This window comes from Globicephala melas, chromosome 2 (genome assembly GCF_963455315.2).
Source record: "Globicephala melas chromosome 2, mGloMel1.2, whole genome shotgun sequence".
Lineage (NCBI taxonomy): Eukaryota > Metazoa > Chordata > Mammalia > Artiodactyla > Delphinidae > Globicephala > Globicephala melas.
Window position 1 is genome coordinate 165,108,517 of NC_083315.2, and position 15,151 is coordinate 165,123,667.

Below are 15,151 nucleotides of genomic sequence, written 5' to 3' on the forward strand. Positions count from 1 at the left end.
TAAGTATTTTTATCATGAAAATATGTTGAATTTTGTCAAATGCTCTTTTGTATTAATTGAGATGATGCTGTGATTTTTTTTTCTTTCATTCTGTTAATGAGGTGTATTACATTGATCAGTTTCATATGTTGAACCATCTCTGTGTTCTAGGAACAAATCCCACATGGTCACGGTATGTATAATCCTTTTAATGTGCTGCTGAATTCAGTTTCCTAGTATTTTGTTGAGAATTTTTGCATCAGTGTTTTCTAGGGATTTGGTCTCTAGTTTTCCTTTCTTGTAGTATCCTTGTCTGGCTTTGGTATCAGGATAATGGTGGCATCATAGAATGACCTTGGAAGTGTTCCTTCCTCTTCATTTTTTTTGGTATGAGTTTGAGGAGGATTAGTGTTGATTCTTCTTTAAATATAATATTTGGAAGAACTCATCAATGAAGCCATCCCATCTTGGGCTTTTCTTTGTTGGGAGGTTTGATTACTGATTCAATCTCCTAACTAGTTATTGGTCTGTTCAGATTTCCATGCCTTCACAATTTAAGAATTAGTAGGTTGTATGTTTCTAGGAATTTACCCATTTCTTCTAGGTTATCCAGTTTGTTTGCATACAACTGTTCATAATATTCTCATATCCTCCTTATTTCTGTGACATCAATTGTAATGTCCCCTCTTTCAATTTTAGTTGTCTTCTTTTTCTTAGTTAATCTAGCTAAGGCTTGTCAATAAAGCAGCTCTTAATTTCATTGCTTTTTTTCCTATTGTTTTTCTATTCTCAATTACATTTATCTCTTTTCTAGTTTTTATTATTTCCTTCCATCTGCTAGCTTTGGTTTGGTGGGTCTTCTTTTTCTAGTTCCTTAAGTTGTAAAATTAGGTTGTTAATTTGAGATTTTTCTTTTTAATATGTGTTTATAGATATAAACTTCCCTGTTAGTACTGCTGTTGTTGCATCCCATAAGTTTTTATTCACAGATTATTTTTTATTTTCTTACTGAAGTATAGTTGATTTACAATATCATGTTAGTTTCAGATGTACAGCACAGCGATTCAGATATATATATATATATATATATATATTCTTCAGATTCTCTTTCCTTATAGGTTATTAAAAAACACTGGGTATAGTTCCATGTGCTAGACAGTAAGTCCTTGTTTATCTGTTTTATATATAGTAGTGTATATGTGTTAATCCCAACCTCTTAATTTATCCCTCTCCCCACCCCCTTTTCCCCTTTGGTAACCATAATTTGTTTTCTATGTCTGTGAGTCTCTGTTTTTGAAATAAGTTCACTTGTATCCTTTTTTTTTTTCTTTTCAGATTCCACATGTAAGCGATATTATATGATAGTTATCTTTCTCTGTCTGATTTACTTCACCTAGTATGATAATCTCTAGGTCCATCCACGTTACTGCAAATGGCATTATTTCATTATTTTTTATGGCTGAGTAGTATTTTATTGTATATATATACACCACATCTTCTTTATTCATTCATTTATCTGTTGATGGAAATTTAGCTTGCTTCCACACCTTAGCTATTGTAAATAGTGCTGCAATATGTCTTGTTTTCATTTTAACTTTCTCAAGGTATTTTATGATTTCCCTTATGACTACCTCTTTGACTCACTGGTTGTTTAAGAATGTGTTAATTTCCACATACTTGTGGATTTTCCAGTTTTCCTTCTATTGACTTCTAGTTTCATTCCACTGTGATTGGAAAATATACTTTGTATAATTTCAATCTTTTTAAGTGTGTTGAGACTTGTTTTGTGGCCTCACATATGATCTTTCCTAGAGGATGTTCTGTGTGTATTTGAGAAGAATTTATTCTGCAGTTGCTGGGTGCAGTATTCTGATTACATCGGTTAGGTGCAATTGGTCTACAGTGTTGTTCATGTCTTCTGTTTCCTTATTTATCTTCTGTCTGGTTGTTCTATCCATTATTGAAAGTGGAGTATGATGTCTCTTACGATTATGTTGCTATCTATTTCTCCCTTCATTCTTTCAAAGTTTGCTTCATATTTATATTCAAAGTTTGCTCTGATGTTTCATGCATAAATATTTATAATGGTTATATCTTCTTGGTGAACTGACCTTTATTCTTATATAATGTCTTTGTCTCTTGCAATGATTTCTGACTTAAAGTCTATTTTGTATGATTACAAAACAGTATAGCCATCCCTGCTTTTTGGATGCCATTTGCATGAAATATTTTTTCAACCTTTTTGTTTTCAGCCTATGTTCTCAGATCTAAAGTGAGTCTCTTGTAGACAGAATATAATTGCATCCTTTTTTTGCATTGTTTTTTTTTAAATCAGTTCAGCTAATTTATGTCTTTTGATTGGGATATTTAGTCTATTTAAATGTAAAATAATTACTGACAGGGAAGGATTTACTATTACCATTTTGTTTATTGTTTCGTATGTCTTGTAGCTTTTTGTCCCTCCTTTCCTCTCTTACTATCTTGCTTTGTGTTTTTTTGTAGTGACATGCTTTGGTTTCCTTCTTGTGTTCTTGTGTATATATTCCACATATATATTTTTCTTTGTAGTTACCACTGCAATTACATAAAATATTACATTCTATTTTTTTGTTTTGTTTTGTTTTTGTTTTTGTTTGCGGTACACGGGCCTCTCACTGTTGTGGCCTCTCCCGTTGCGGAGCACAGGCTCTGGACGCGCAGGCTCAGCGGCCATGGCTCACGGGCCCAGCTGCTTCATGGCATGTGGGATCTTCCCAGACCGGGGCACGAACCTGTGTCCCCTGCATTGGCAGGCAGACTCTCAACCACTGCGCCACCAGGGAAGCCCACATTCTATTTTTAATCTGATAACAACTTAACGTCAACTGCATACAAAATCACCTCCTATACAGCTCCACCCCCACACTTTACGTTATTGATGTCATAAATTACATGCTTTTATATTATATACTTGTTAACATATTTATAGTTTTTAAAATATTTTTCTCATGTAAATCCTATACAAGAATTAAAAGTGAACTTACGCACCAAAATAACATTAATACAAGTTACTGTATTTGTCCATGTTTTTATATTACTGCAAAACTTTTTATTTTCATGTGACTTCATGTTGCTATCTAGCATCCTTTAGTTTTGTCTTGAAGGACTCTTTTCAGCATTTTTTTTTGCAGAGCAAGTATAGTTGTAATGAACTCCTTCAGCTTTAGTTTACCTGGGAAAAATCTTAATTTCCCCTTCATTTTGGAATGACAGTTTACCAAATACAGTATTCTTTTTTTTTTTTTTTTTTTGCAGTACATGGGCCTCTCACTGTTGTGGCCTCTCCCGTTGTGGAGCACAGGCTCTGGACACGCAGGCTCAGTGGCCATGGCTCACGGGCCCAGCCGCTCCGCGGCATGTGGGATCCTCCCAGACCGGGGCACGAACCTGTGCCCCTGCATCAGCAGGCGGACTCTCAACCACTGCGCCACGAGGGAAGCCCTACAGTATTCTTGATTGACAGTTTTTTGTGTTTTTTTTTCCCTTTCAGCACTTTGAATATATCATCCCACTCCCTCCTGGCTTGCACTGCTTCTGCTGAGAAATCCACTGATAATTTTATGAAAGTTCCCTTGTATGTGACAAAGTCACTTTTCTCTTGCTGCTTACAAGATCCTGTCTCTGACTTTTGACAGTTTGATTATAATGTGTCTCAGTGTTGGTCTCTTTGGACTTATTCTGATTGGAATTTCTTTAATGTGTATGTCCATTTTCCCCCTCAAATTTGAGAAGTGTTTGACCATTATTTCTTTAAATAAGCTCTGTGTCCCTTTCTCTCTCTCTCTTCACCTTCTGGGACTCCCATAATTGCATATGTAGGGCCATTTGATAGTATCTGTAAATTCCTGAGGTTCTCTTCACTTTTCTTCATTCTTTTTTCTTTTTGCTCCTCTGACTTGATGATTTCAAATAACCTCTCTTCAATTTGCTGATTCTTTCTTCTGCTTGATCTAGTCTGCTGTTAAACTTGTCTAGTGAGCTTTTCAGTTCAGTTATTGTATTTTTCAGTTCCGGAATTTCTGTTTGACCTTTTCAAATGATTTCTATCTCTTTGTGATATTCTCATTTTGTCCATGCATTATTTTCCTGATTTCACTTAGTTATCTGTGTTCTTGTCTGACTCATTGAGCACCTTTATGACAGTGGTTTTCAATTCTTTGTCAGGCATCTCATAGATCTGCATTTCTTTAAGGTCATTTTCTGGAGTTTTATTTTGTTCCTTTGATTGGATCATGTATTCCTGTTTCTTTGTATGCCTTCTGATGTTGCTGTTGTTGTTTTGAGACTTGGGCATCAGATAAAGCAACCACATTTCCAGTTTTTATGGACTGGCTTTATGCAGACCTTTACCAATCTGCCCAGTTAGAGATTCTAGGACCTCTGAAATCCTTTCTGAGGATGTGTCTTCTCTGGCTTGTTCTGTGCTTTTAGTTGTCTCAAATTCCCTAAACTGCTTATCCCTGCTTCTTCTCAGAAGCCCATAAGCTCTTGCCGCCGCTGGCATCTGCCTGCAGAACTGCAATTTTAACATGCTGTAGTGATCATATCTGTTTTCAGCAGTTTCCAAACAAGGCTGCCAGTTCCATCAGTGCTTTGAGTCAAGTGAGACAGATTCCAGTCTGTCAGGCAGCGCCTGGTCTGGCCAGAACACTGGATGCACTGTTAGCTCTTTTGTTTCTGTCCTGAGGGAGACTCCTCGGTGTGGGAAGTTTCCTTCAAGCTGTGCTGCACTAAGCCAAATAGGAGGAGAGGCATGGATATATGTGCAAAATGCTGCAAGTTTTTCTATCCCTTTTGCTGGAATCCCTTCTTGGTTTTAGCTTGGTTTGGGTGCTGTAGCTTCTCAACAGGCCTGTAGAGTTCTTGCAAAGGTATGCTGGTTTGTATATTGCTATCTTTGTGGTTCTGGGGGAAAGTGAGGGTCTGAAACTTCCTAGCCTGCCATCTTGTCAATATTACTCCCCCTTTTCAGCAGTTTCCAAACAATGCTGCATGTTGCATCAGTGTTCTGAGTTAGGCAAGACAGAAACCAGTCCCTTGAGCAGCCCCCAGACAAGCCAGAATGTTGGACACAAGGCCCAGTCTTCTGTCTCTCTTCCAAGGGAGGATCCCTGGTGTGGGAGGTTTCTTCCTGGTTGTGTCATGCCAGATTGAATGGGGGCAGGACAGATGGGCAAACACTGCAAATTTTCCCACCCCTTTGTTTCCTTTTTTGGTTTTATGTTGGTCTGGGTGCTGTAGCTTCTCAACTGGTCTCTAAAGTTCTTGTAAAGGTACTCTGATCTGTATATTGTTGCTAACTCAGTGTCTCTGTGGAAGAGCAATGGTCTGAAGCTTCTTAGTCTGCCATCTTGCTGATCCAGAATTCTTCTTTTTAATGAAGGTGAAGTTCTCTTTTTCTTTTATGGTTATTGGTTTTTTTTTGGGTTTTTTTGCGGTACACAGTCCTCTCACTGCTGTGGCCTCTCCCATTGCGGAGCACAGGCTCCGGACACGCAGGCTCAGTGGCCATGGCTCACGGGCCCAGCCGCTCCGCGGCATGTGGGATCTTCCTGGACCAGGGCACGAACCCGTGTCCTCTGCATCGGCAGGCGGACTCTCAACCACTGCGCCACCAGGGAAGCCCTGTGGTTATTGTTTTTTTAGTCTTGTTTTAAAATGCTTTCCCACACTGAGTTCAGAAAGATATTCATTTCTTTCCCTCTAAAAGTTTTGATATTTAAATTAGTAATCTGTCAGAACTTGAGCTTGATGTATGTTGCAGTGTGGGGATATATTTCAACAGTTTCCATATGTATAACCAAACTTCCCATCCCATTTTGAGCAGTCTCTTATTTCCCCCTGTGATGTCACTTTGGCCTCTATCAATATTCTAGATTTGCATGGGTCTACTTGTGGGCTATTTTATCCCATTGGTCAATTTGTGTATTCCTGGCCCAAAACTGCATTACCAAAATTATTACAACTTTTAAAATAGTGTTAATATCTGGTAATACAAGTCCCTCCTTCTTATTCTTCTTCAGAAGTGTCTTGGTTACTCTTGGTCTTTTGTTTTTCCATGTATAATTATTTTTTTTCTTTTTGCTTTACTTAAAAAAATTTTTAATTGAGGTATAATTGACATATACCATATATATTTTAGACTCAACTTAAACTCTACAACAAATCTTGGGATTTTGATTAGAGTTGTATTGGATCTACAGATTAATTTAAGGAAGAATTGGTATTATAAGTCAAGTTTTCTTGTCCACAAGCATGTTTGTGTTCATTTCTTTATAAAGTTTTAAATGTCCTTCAGTGAAGTTTATAATTTTCTACATATAGGTCTTAGAAATCTTTTCTTAGATTAATTCTTAGGTACTTAGAGTTTTTGTTTGTGGATTTCTGTTTTGTTTTGCTTTGTTTCTGCTATTGTAAATAGTGTCTTAAAAATTGTGTTTTCAAATTTATTGTTGATCGTGTGCAGAAATGAAATCGACTTTACCTCCTGCCTAGTTTAACTTTAACTCCCATCTTGTTTTAGTAATTTGTATGTATCTTTTAGATTTTCTATATAGACAATCAGATTTTCTGCAAGTCAATAGATTTTGTTCGCTACTTTTTAAAATTCATGCCTTTGATTTCTTAAGTTTTTTCCTTTGTCTCATTGCATTCCCCTCTGTATGCTTTTTCACTTCTTAATAGTTTCTTGGTAGAACTCCAAGAAACTGTTGTATTGTGGTTAATACAACCCCCTGCCTTTTCCACAGTTGAATGTGGAAAAGAACATTTGATAATGCTGAACTGGTCACATATTGAATTCATGAGCACAAAGCTCAGGCAATCATACTGGATTACCTTACTCAGTTCATTCTCCCATCTTCCTAGGCAACTATTTTACTCTGTTCTCTCTTTCCTCAACCCCTCAACATTCCTCCTCCATCCTCACTAGTAAACAATAACTTTGATTTTTGTTGAGAAAATAGAAGATAAATTCCCACAACTTCCATTACCATAGCTACCAACCTACCTACGAGCTTCTGAACCCAAAAACCCTTCCTTCCTCCCGTTACTATAGAACAACTGTCTGTGCTCCTAAGGCCAATCTCTCCACTAGTTCATAGACCTCATCTCCTCTCACCTCTTTAGAAATGTCACTCCAGAAATTTCTTTCCTCTCTTTCCTGCATCGTCAGCTTTTCCTCTCTACCAAATAAGTCCCATAAGCACACAACGTAATTCCTCCTATCTTTAAAAAAACTCTTCTTTTGACCTTTCTTTCTTCAAACACTGCCACAATTCCCTGCTCCACTTTTCAGCAAAACTTTGCAAAATATTTGTTTGTATTCACTGTCACTAATTCCTCTCTTCTCATTCTCTCTTCATCAGGCTTTCCACCTCCCTGACCATCAGAGCAACCCTGTTCTTTACTTGATGTATAACCACTCAGCATAGAGCAAGTGAATGATCTACATCTATACTAGAGTGTGAAGTTTCATACACACCTGATTACCATAAGCATACAGAAAATGGCTTCGTGGGTGGAATGTCATTCCAACAGGAGAAGAGAATGATGAAGGAAAAAAGAAAATTGGAAATTTTTGTATTAATCTTGGTTTGTTGTTTTTTAGGATCCTCACAGAGACAGTGGTATTTTTCTAGAAATAGATAAACAAAGCAGGAGCAAATCATAAGAATTTTTCCACCAATAGTACTAGTCTATGTTACAATTTTTAGAGTTTCCTGTTACTTGGATTTGGATTAAGATAGCAACAAAACACTTAACACAGCATAGAACTGGAAGGATTAGCAACTATTGGTATCTCTTTACTCTGCCTCCCCCCACCATACATGTCTACTTTATAGATGTTGAACATGAAGTAAAGGAGATTAAATAATTTTCCCATTTATTATTTAATAATAATAATTTAATTAATAATAATTTAATTATTATTATTAAATAATAAATGTCATGGGGGGATTTATTGTAGAATCATTACTGAACTCAACAGACTCCAAGGCCCATGCTCATAACTATAATGTCAAACTACTTTTTAAAAGTGTGGATGCCTAGGCCACACTCCAATTCTGTCAGATCATGATTTTGAAGGGGATCAGCATATGCACCCCCAAGGCATGCCACTTTGGTATAAAGATTATTTTAAGCTGAAGATATTTGAGATTCAAGAGATGCAGACAAAATCCTTCCCTTATCTGACGAAAAGCAGCAACTTCTGGGATAAAAGGCTGCCATTAATTCCTGTTCAGAGCAGATCTACTCCCAGAAGGCAGAATGTGAACAAAACCTACCCCAAATCCCTTCTCCAGGGGAGTTTCATGGCCCTGAAGGAGACGGAAAGACCACGCATACCTGTACAAACAAACATCACAAACTTCCTTACCTCCTGTTTGTTTTCCTGTAAACCATTATCTTTTCATTTGTTTTCCCTTAAGTACCTTTCTCACTCAACCCCTTAAACTATTAAGATGGCATATAACCTCCAAATTTTAACTACCTTTTGAATTATTCATCACTGACTTTCACTCGCATGTATGGGCCCTGCATGCATAAAGAAATTGTTTTCTTTTCTCCTGTTAATCTGTCTTTTGTCAGTTTAATTTGCAGGGCCCCTAAAACTGAACATAAGAGGGCAGAGGAAAATTATTTTCTTTCTCCCCTAAAATCATGAGGGTAGGGCTAGTTCCACTTTTTGTTCATTTAAACTAACCATTCTACAGACACTTAAATTTATATAGACCAAACTCAGCTTACATTCTCCTGAAGAATAAGCAAAGAAGCATTACTACACAAACGGCTCTGTATTTTCCATTTTCATCAAACTGAATGACTATAAGAGGCAAGACATCTATGAAGTATCAAACTATATTGTTAACCATAAATAATTTCACTGTAGCCAATTTTATCACCTTCTATTGTCAAAGATAAAAAGAACTTGGAAATAAGTTTTGCAAAGGTAAGTTTTCACTATTGTGGTGTCAACAGCAATCACCTCTGGGCTATAAGGCCTACCTGGTTATGGAAGAGGTAGACTCCAGAACTTTGCTCTTGGTCAACAAGAAATGTTACCACAGTTGAAAGAATAGTTTTCATTCCTTTTGAAATGGGGGGTAAGCAAGGTAACCATTCAAGAAATGGTTCTTTACTATAAAAACAAGAGCTTGCCTACAAAAAGACAAAGGAAAAGTTAATGCCATTCTTGAACTAAAGAAGTCCTAATTAGTTCTTGCAGGCAAATAAACTAATGAACTACACTAATTGTGTTGTCATGACTGGCCACAAATAATAGTGATATATCTTTAATACCTGTGTTTCTCTTCTGGGGGATATGAGTCTAGAAAACACTGTAAAGCATCCCTTTCTGGCATGGATTGTTTTTCTAGAACCACTGTGTGGGTCTAGATTTAACATAATTAGCTAATTACCATTAAATCTAAGTACAGGCGCCACTGGGAGCAAAGAATGATTGTTAAGCTTTTGAGTCTAAAAATTGCCATTTTTTAGGTTAATAACAACCTATGAAATCATGCATCATAAAATTTCTTACTTTTTGAAATATTTAATACCATACCTCACTTAGGGTCCTGTTTCTCTCAAAGGTGATAGTAACATAATCAACTATAAAATATAAAGGTACAGAAATTATAAGTAGGATCTATATTTTTAAACGTATCACTAATTAAATGATACAATTAAATTGTATCATTTACAATACAATTTTCTTGCACTTACAACAGGGCATGCCTATTGTGTCAGATTTAAACTAATTTTTCCCCCAGTTTTAGGCCATTAACTTATACAAAACAAACCTATCTTTATATTTAATTCTATTTTTATTTTATTTCATTTTATCTAATCTATATATGCTAGCTATGTTGAAAAAAGCTTATTAATAGTTCTTTAACTAAAATTTACCTTCAAAATGTTCTCTGTTAGCAAAACATCTTTCATTATACCACAGTTTTCCTTTGATGTAGTCAACCTACATAAATAAACAAAAATGTCATTTAGGCAATATGTAGCCTTAAGATGTAAAAATAGAAAAACTTATAAGAAATTTTAAAAGTTCAATAGTTCAGGGATGTGAGGCAAATAAAAAAAGGAAAACTGTATGCCAGCAAAATAAAAGTTCGTAGAATGAGGACAAGAAACAAGAATATGCTTTTTGAACAACACACAAAAAAGGAATAAAAAGAAATTTTGCATGATTGACATATGTTAATGGAAGATGCTACTATCTATGAGCTGTCTTTCCGAGGCTCTCAGGAGCTGTTGATCTTTCATTACAGTTAAAATGGGCCACATGCTTATCTTTTATTCTCCTTCAGCTGAGCTAGGTTTAAGGAGACTTCCCAGAGGCCTGACAGCAGCAAGAAGCAATAAGAAAAAAAGCCACAAAATACAGGTTTTGGAAAATTGGTCATACAGGAGAAGCTTCCAAGAAGGCAAGATTATAGATGTTGGATATGAATTATATGCAAGAATTTGAGATGGTTTTGTTATAGGTGTCATTGAAAAAATGTTGCCTGCCATATCAGTAAACAAAGGATGTTGCAGCCATCAAGCCAGTACAGCCACTCCGATGGTGAGCCCTGAGGGAACTCAGGACGGAGACAAATGAGCTGCCCACTGCCAAGCCCTCAGTCACTGCAGCCACCTCCCAAGGATGCACCCTGAGGAGACTCAGGATGACAAAGCACAGGATACTGGCCCCAGATAGCTGAGGTGCACATCAAAGGAATGATTTCAGGGAGCCCAGACTCTTGCATCTTTCCGTACATAGAAAAAGGACTAAATTCCTTAACTTGAGATATCTGGTTTTCTTTAATTAACAGTAATCTTTTGATGTTCTGACTACCTGGTCTTTGTTGCAAAAACTCCTAAATATCCTCCTCCTCCCTTACCTCTTAGGAGTAGTCTCTCAGAGCTATCTGAGAGTCTGTGTCCCAGGCTTATGTCCTCAGTTTTGTCCACTGAATAAAACATAACTCAACTTCTAGGTTGTGTGTGTGTGTTTTTTTTTTTTTTTCGGTACGCGGGCCTCTCACCGTTGTGGCATCTCCCATCGCGGAGCACAGGCTCCGGACGCGCAGGCTCAGCGGCCATGGCTCACGGGCCCAGCCGCTCCGCGGCATGTGGGATCTTCCCAGACCGGGGCATGAACCCATGTCCCCTGCATCGGCAGGCGGACTCTCAACCACTGCACCACCAGGGAAGCCCTGTGTATTTTTTTGGTCAACATAGGAAGATTCTGACTCTCATATTATTGTTGAGACAAAAGGAAGACCTTCTTACATATTTAAAGACCAGTAATAAAATCTGCATGATCTGTGCATTAAAAGCCTTTAAAATGTTCTAGAATAGATTGTGGTGATGCTTGCACAACTCTGTGAATATACTAAAGGCCATTGAATTGTACACTTTAAGTGGGTGAATTTTATGCTATATGAATTATATATTGATAAAACCACTGAACAAACAAAAAAGCCTTTTAAAATGGAGTGGACAATAATTTATTTGAATTTCAACCTATGGTTTTATATCAATGAGCTTTTGAGTTCTCATATTAATCTGCAGTTTTTCAGGATGCCATAACTATCATGATTATAGCTGGGCAATTAGTATAGAATCTTTATCGGGCCCTGATTCCTTTTTTACTCTTTAGATCCCTTCTTTTTTTTGTTTTTTCCTACCTGGAATAAAACTCGTAATAGTCCAGTGAATATCCTTGGGGATAATTTAATCTGATCAGGCTGACTTTATTCCAAGGATGAGCTCATGCCCCAGGCCTGATTTAGAGTCACAAAGGTGGGTCAGGAATGAACACATATCCAAGTCAGGTTAATGAGTCAGCGCTGAGGCTTGCTGGAACCACCGGGGAAGAGATACTTTATTCCTGTGGGGAGTGCTAAACTGATGGCACATAAACCTGGTGGCTATTCTTACTGACAATTGGAGAAAACCCACTGAGAATGAAGCTAATGTAGAGGAAAACAGACTCAAATGCTGAGAAGACAGGGTTGGACGGACATCTGTTAGGCACTAAATCCAATCATGTCTGGAAGCTGGATTCATTCACTCCTTGAATTCCCTGTTCACATGAGCCAACAACTTCCTCTCCTTTGCTAAAATCAGTTTTAGTTTGGTTTCTGTCATTTGCCTTCAGAAGTTTCTATCTGTCTGGGGAGAAAACCCAGCTTTTTTTTTTTTTTTTTTAAAGTTGCTACTTTGATTCGTGAACCGGGCTGAGGTTTTTCTTATGTAATGTTATTTAATCACTTCACCTCTAAGAGGTAGATATTGTCATGCCCATTTTAAAATGAAGAAATTGAGGCCCAGAGAGGTATATGACTGCTCAAAGTTCCATGCTGCATGGCTACTAAGCTCATCCAAGATTGGACTCCTGTCCATCTTCATTTATTCACTCATGGATTCTGCAAATATTTATTGAGACAGCCTATCTACAAGGCAGCCTAATAATAGCATACAATAGTAAATAGGATAGTTCTTGACACAAAACCTAAAGTCTGGTGAGGTTAGTCAGAGGGCTCAATGGATAAAATAGGGTGACAAATGACAGCAATTGGTATTGAGAGGTTTGAGACTGCATACTGCACTCAATATACATTGAGTATAGATGTATAACAGATTTTGCCTCACGCCAAGTTCCCAATTTAGGGCCTTTGCACCTCTGTCTGGACATATTTTGTCGAAATCATTTCTTCAAATCATTTGAGTTTCTGCTTAAATTTCACCTCCTTGGAGAGGCCTGCTATAATCACCATGCTTAAATACAATATTATCTTCCCTTCACTTTCTACTTCTCTTTCCTGCTTTAATTTCAATAAACCCTTGTTACTCTCTACAATCATATTCTGCATATATTTGTGTACTTGTTCATGGTCTAGCTCCCTCAGGAGAATGGGAAGCTACAGGAGAGTCAGGACTTTATCTGTCTTGCTCACTATGGAATCTTCTTTGTCTAAATAAGCCTGGCTCAACAAACATCTGTTGAATAGATGAATAAGTGAATGAATAAATCACCAAGTATTAACTCCTTCAAATTCCTGGCTGGACAGCCACATACACCCCATTCTTACTATCCTTCCTTCAATCATTTTAGAAGATGTCTTTCCCAAAGGTAAATCCCTATACTTTTAAGAATAAGTTCACTTCCCCCTTTCTTTCCCCTGCCACACGACCTCACTATCTTTGGGACACTTGTAGTTCCCCTCTCCCTCATCACTACCAGAAACCCCTGTGTTTTGCTGAAACATTTTAGCTCACGAGGATTTATTTTAATATCCTTGTGAACGGTAAAAACCTCTATGAAGGGCAATTTGTGATTGTCTTTTAATATTGCACAAGCATTTACTCCTTGATGTGTGAATCCAAGTTCCAGGAATGTATTGTACTGATATACCCAGACATGTACAAACTTGTTCGGTATAAATTATTAATGGCAGCATTGTTTGTAATACAAAAGCAAAAGATTAGAAAACTACCCAAGTATCCATCAATAGGAGACAGGCTAAGTAAACTCTGGTTAAGTTCACACAACGGAATATTTGCAGCTATAAAAAAAAGAAGGGCAGGCTTAGGTCTGGTAAAAAGCACAAACAAGGTTCCTGTCTCACTTACAGCTTACATTTCTAGGTCTGTCTTTATTTCTGGCATCCCACTCCTTCACGGGAGTCTCTGGATAGTAAGCTCTCCTGATGCCTTATCTGTGACAATTTCTTTTCTTCACCCTCATTCTTGAATGATATAGTTTAGCTAGGTTTGGAATTCTCTCTTGACAGTTTTCCCCCTTGCTCTTTCTGATGTAAATCACTTTTGCCTACCTGGCCTTCCCAGTTCTCAGCTTCACGTTTCTTCCAATCAATACAGCAAGAAGTCAGTTCCTTTTGTTTCCTGAGAAGTAAGTGCCCCTTTGCTTTAGACAGTGTGAGTGAGTGTGTGTGTGTATGCACAGGTGGGTGTGTGTCCACAGGCCTGTATGAGGACAGGATTGGGAGGAGACATGGCAAAAGGCTAGAAATGCTCATAATTTTGTTGTGCTTTCCAAACTAAAGCATGCTTATATGTTGATGGGAATGACTTAGTTGAATCTCAGAACTTGACCTCGTAACAGAGAGGGGAGATAACTGATGGAACAAAATCCAGAATCAGAGCTGTAGAATCAGAGCTTATATGGTACTTGTATCAAATTAGAAAGAGTGCCCCGGGACTTCCCTGGTGGTGCAGTGGTTAAGAAACTGCCTGCTAAGGCAGGGGACACGGGTTCTGAGCCCTGATGCAGGAAGATCCCACATGCTGCTGCAGAGCAACTAAGCCCGTGCGCCACAACTACTGAAGCCCGCGTGCCTGGAGCCTGTGCTCCGCAACAAGAGAAGCCACCGCATGAGAAGCCCGCGCGCAGCAACAAAGACTCAGTGCAGCCAAAGATAAATAAATAAAATAAATAAATTTATAAAAAAAAAAAGAAAGATAAGGTAGGCACAGACCCACACGGGGGTGGGGGGTAAGCGGATTGGGGAGTCAAGTGTTAGCCATATTTCGGCTCTCACTATCTTTTCAGCTGGGTGTCCTTGTGCAGAACGCACTGAACAACCACAGCAATCCTGGACAGAACATATAAAGATGGGATGGGGACCACCTCAGAGACAAAGAGGGGGCATTTCCTCCTTTGAAACAGAAGGGGGTATCATTGCTTAATGGTTACTGGAAATACATCTTTTTAGTTCAAACTGTAAATAATATTATAGTATCAGCAATAATAATCTATATTATGAATTCTTGTCTTGTACCTCATCTCTTAGGTCACCAAGGAAACATATCTTTTAACCAACCCTTGGAAATTGAAAGCTTCTTACCCTTTCGAAACCACAAAAGTCTGCCCTTGAAAACTAGAAGAAAGAAAAAAAGGAATTTTAATCTTTGCTTGTAAATCAGAAGGCATAACAAAACAGCAATTTAAATTATACTAAAGGAGATGACGTTTTTTACATCCCAGCAGTTAGGAGTATCAAACACTAAAACCAGCTTCTTAAGTAGTTTGCAGGGTATCTTGGAGATTTCCCCCTCAGTCTTTGCCTTGTTCCACCATTTGATTAATTTATTTATACTTTAACTT

General features: G+C 37.8%; 1 protein-coding gene across 1 annotated transcript in view; it reads right to left on the reverse strand.

The window, feature by feature from the left end:
- CATSPERB (cation channel sperm associated auxiliary subunit beta) overlaps positions 1-15,151 on the reverse strand; it is a 128,664-nt gene that overhangs the window by 64,836 nt on the left and 48,677 nt on the right. The window contains exons 9-13 of the mRNA XM_060293494.1: positions 14,892-14,924; positions 9,931-9,997; positions 9,587-9,633; positions 9,028-9,180; positions 7,502-7,654 (exon numbers count right to left, since the gene is read on the reverse strand). Of these exons, the coding sequence (XP_060149477.1) occupies positions 7,502-7,654; positions 9,028-9,180; positions 9,587-9,633; positions 9,931-9,997; positions 14,892-14,924 (453 nt within the window). The remainder of the gene's footprint in view (positions 1-7,501; positions 7,655-9,027; positions 9,181-9,586; positions 9,634-9,930; positions 9,998-14,891; positions 14,925-15,151) is intronic.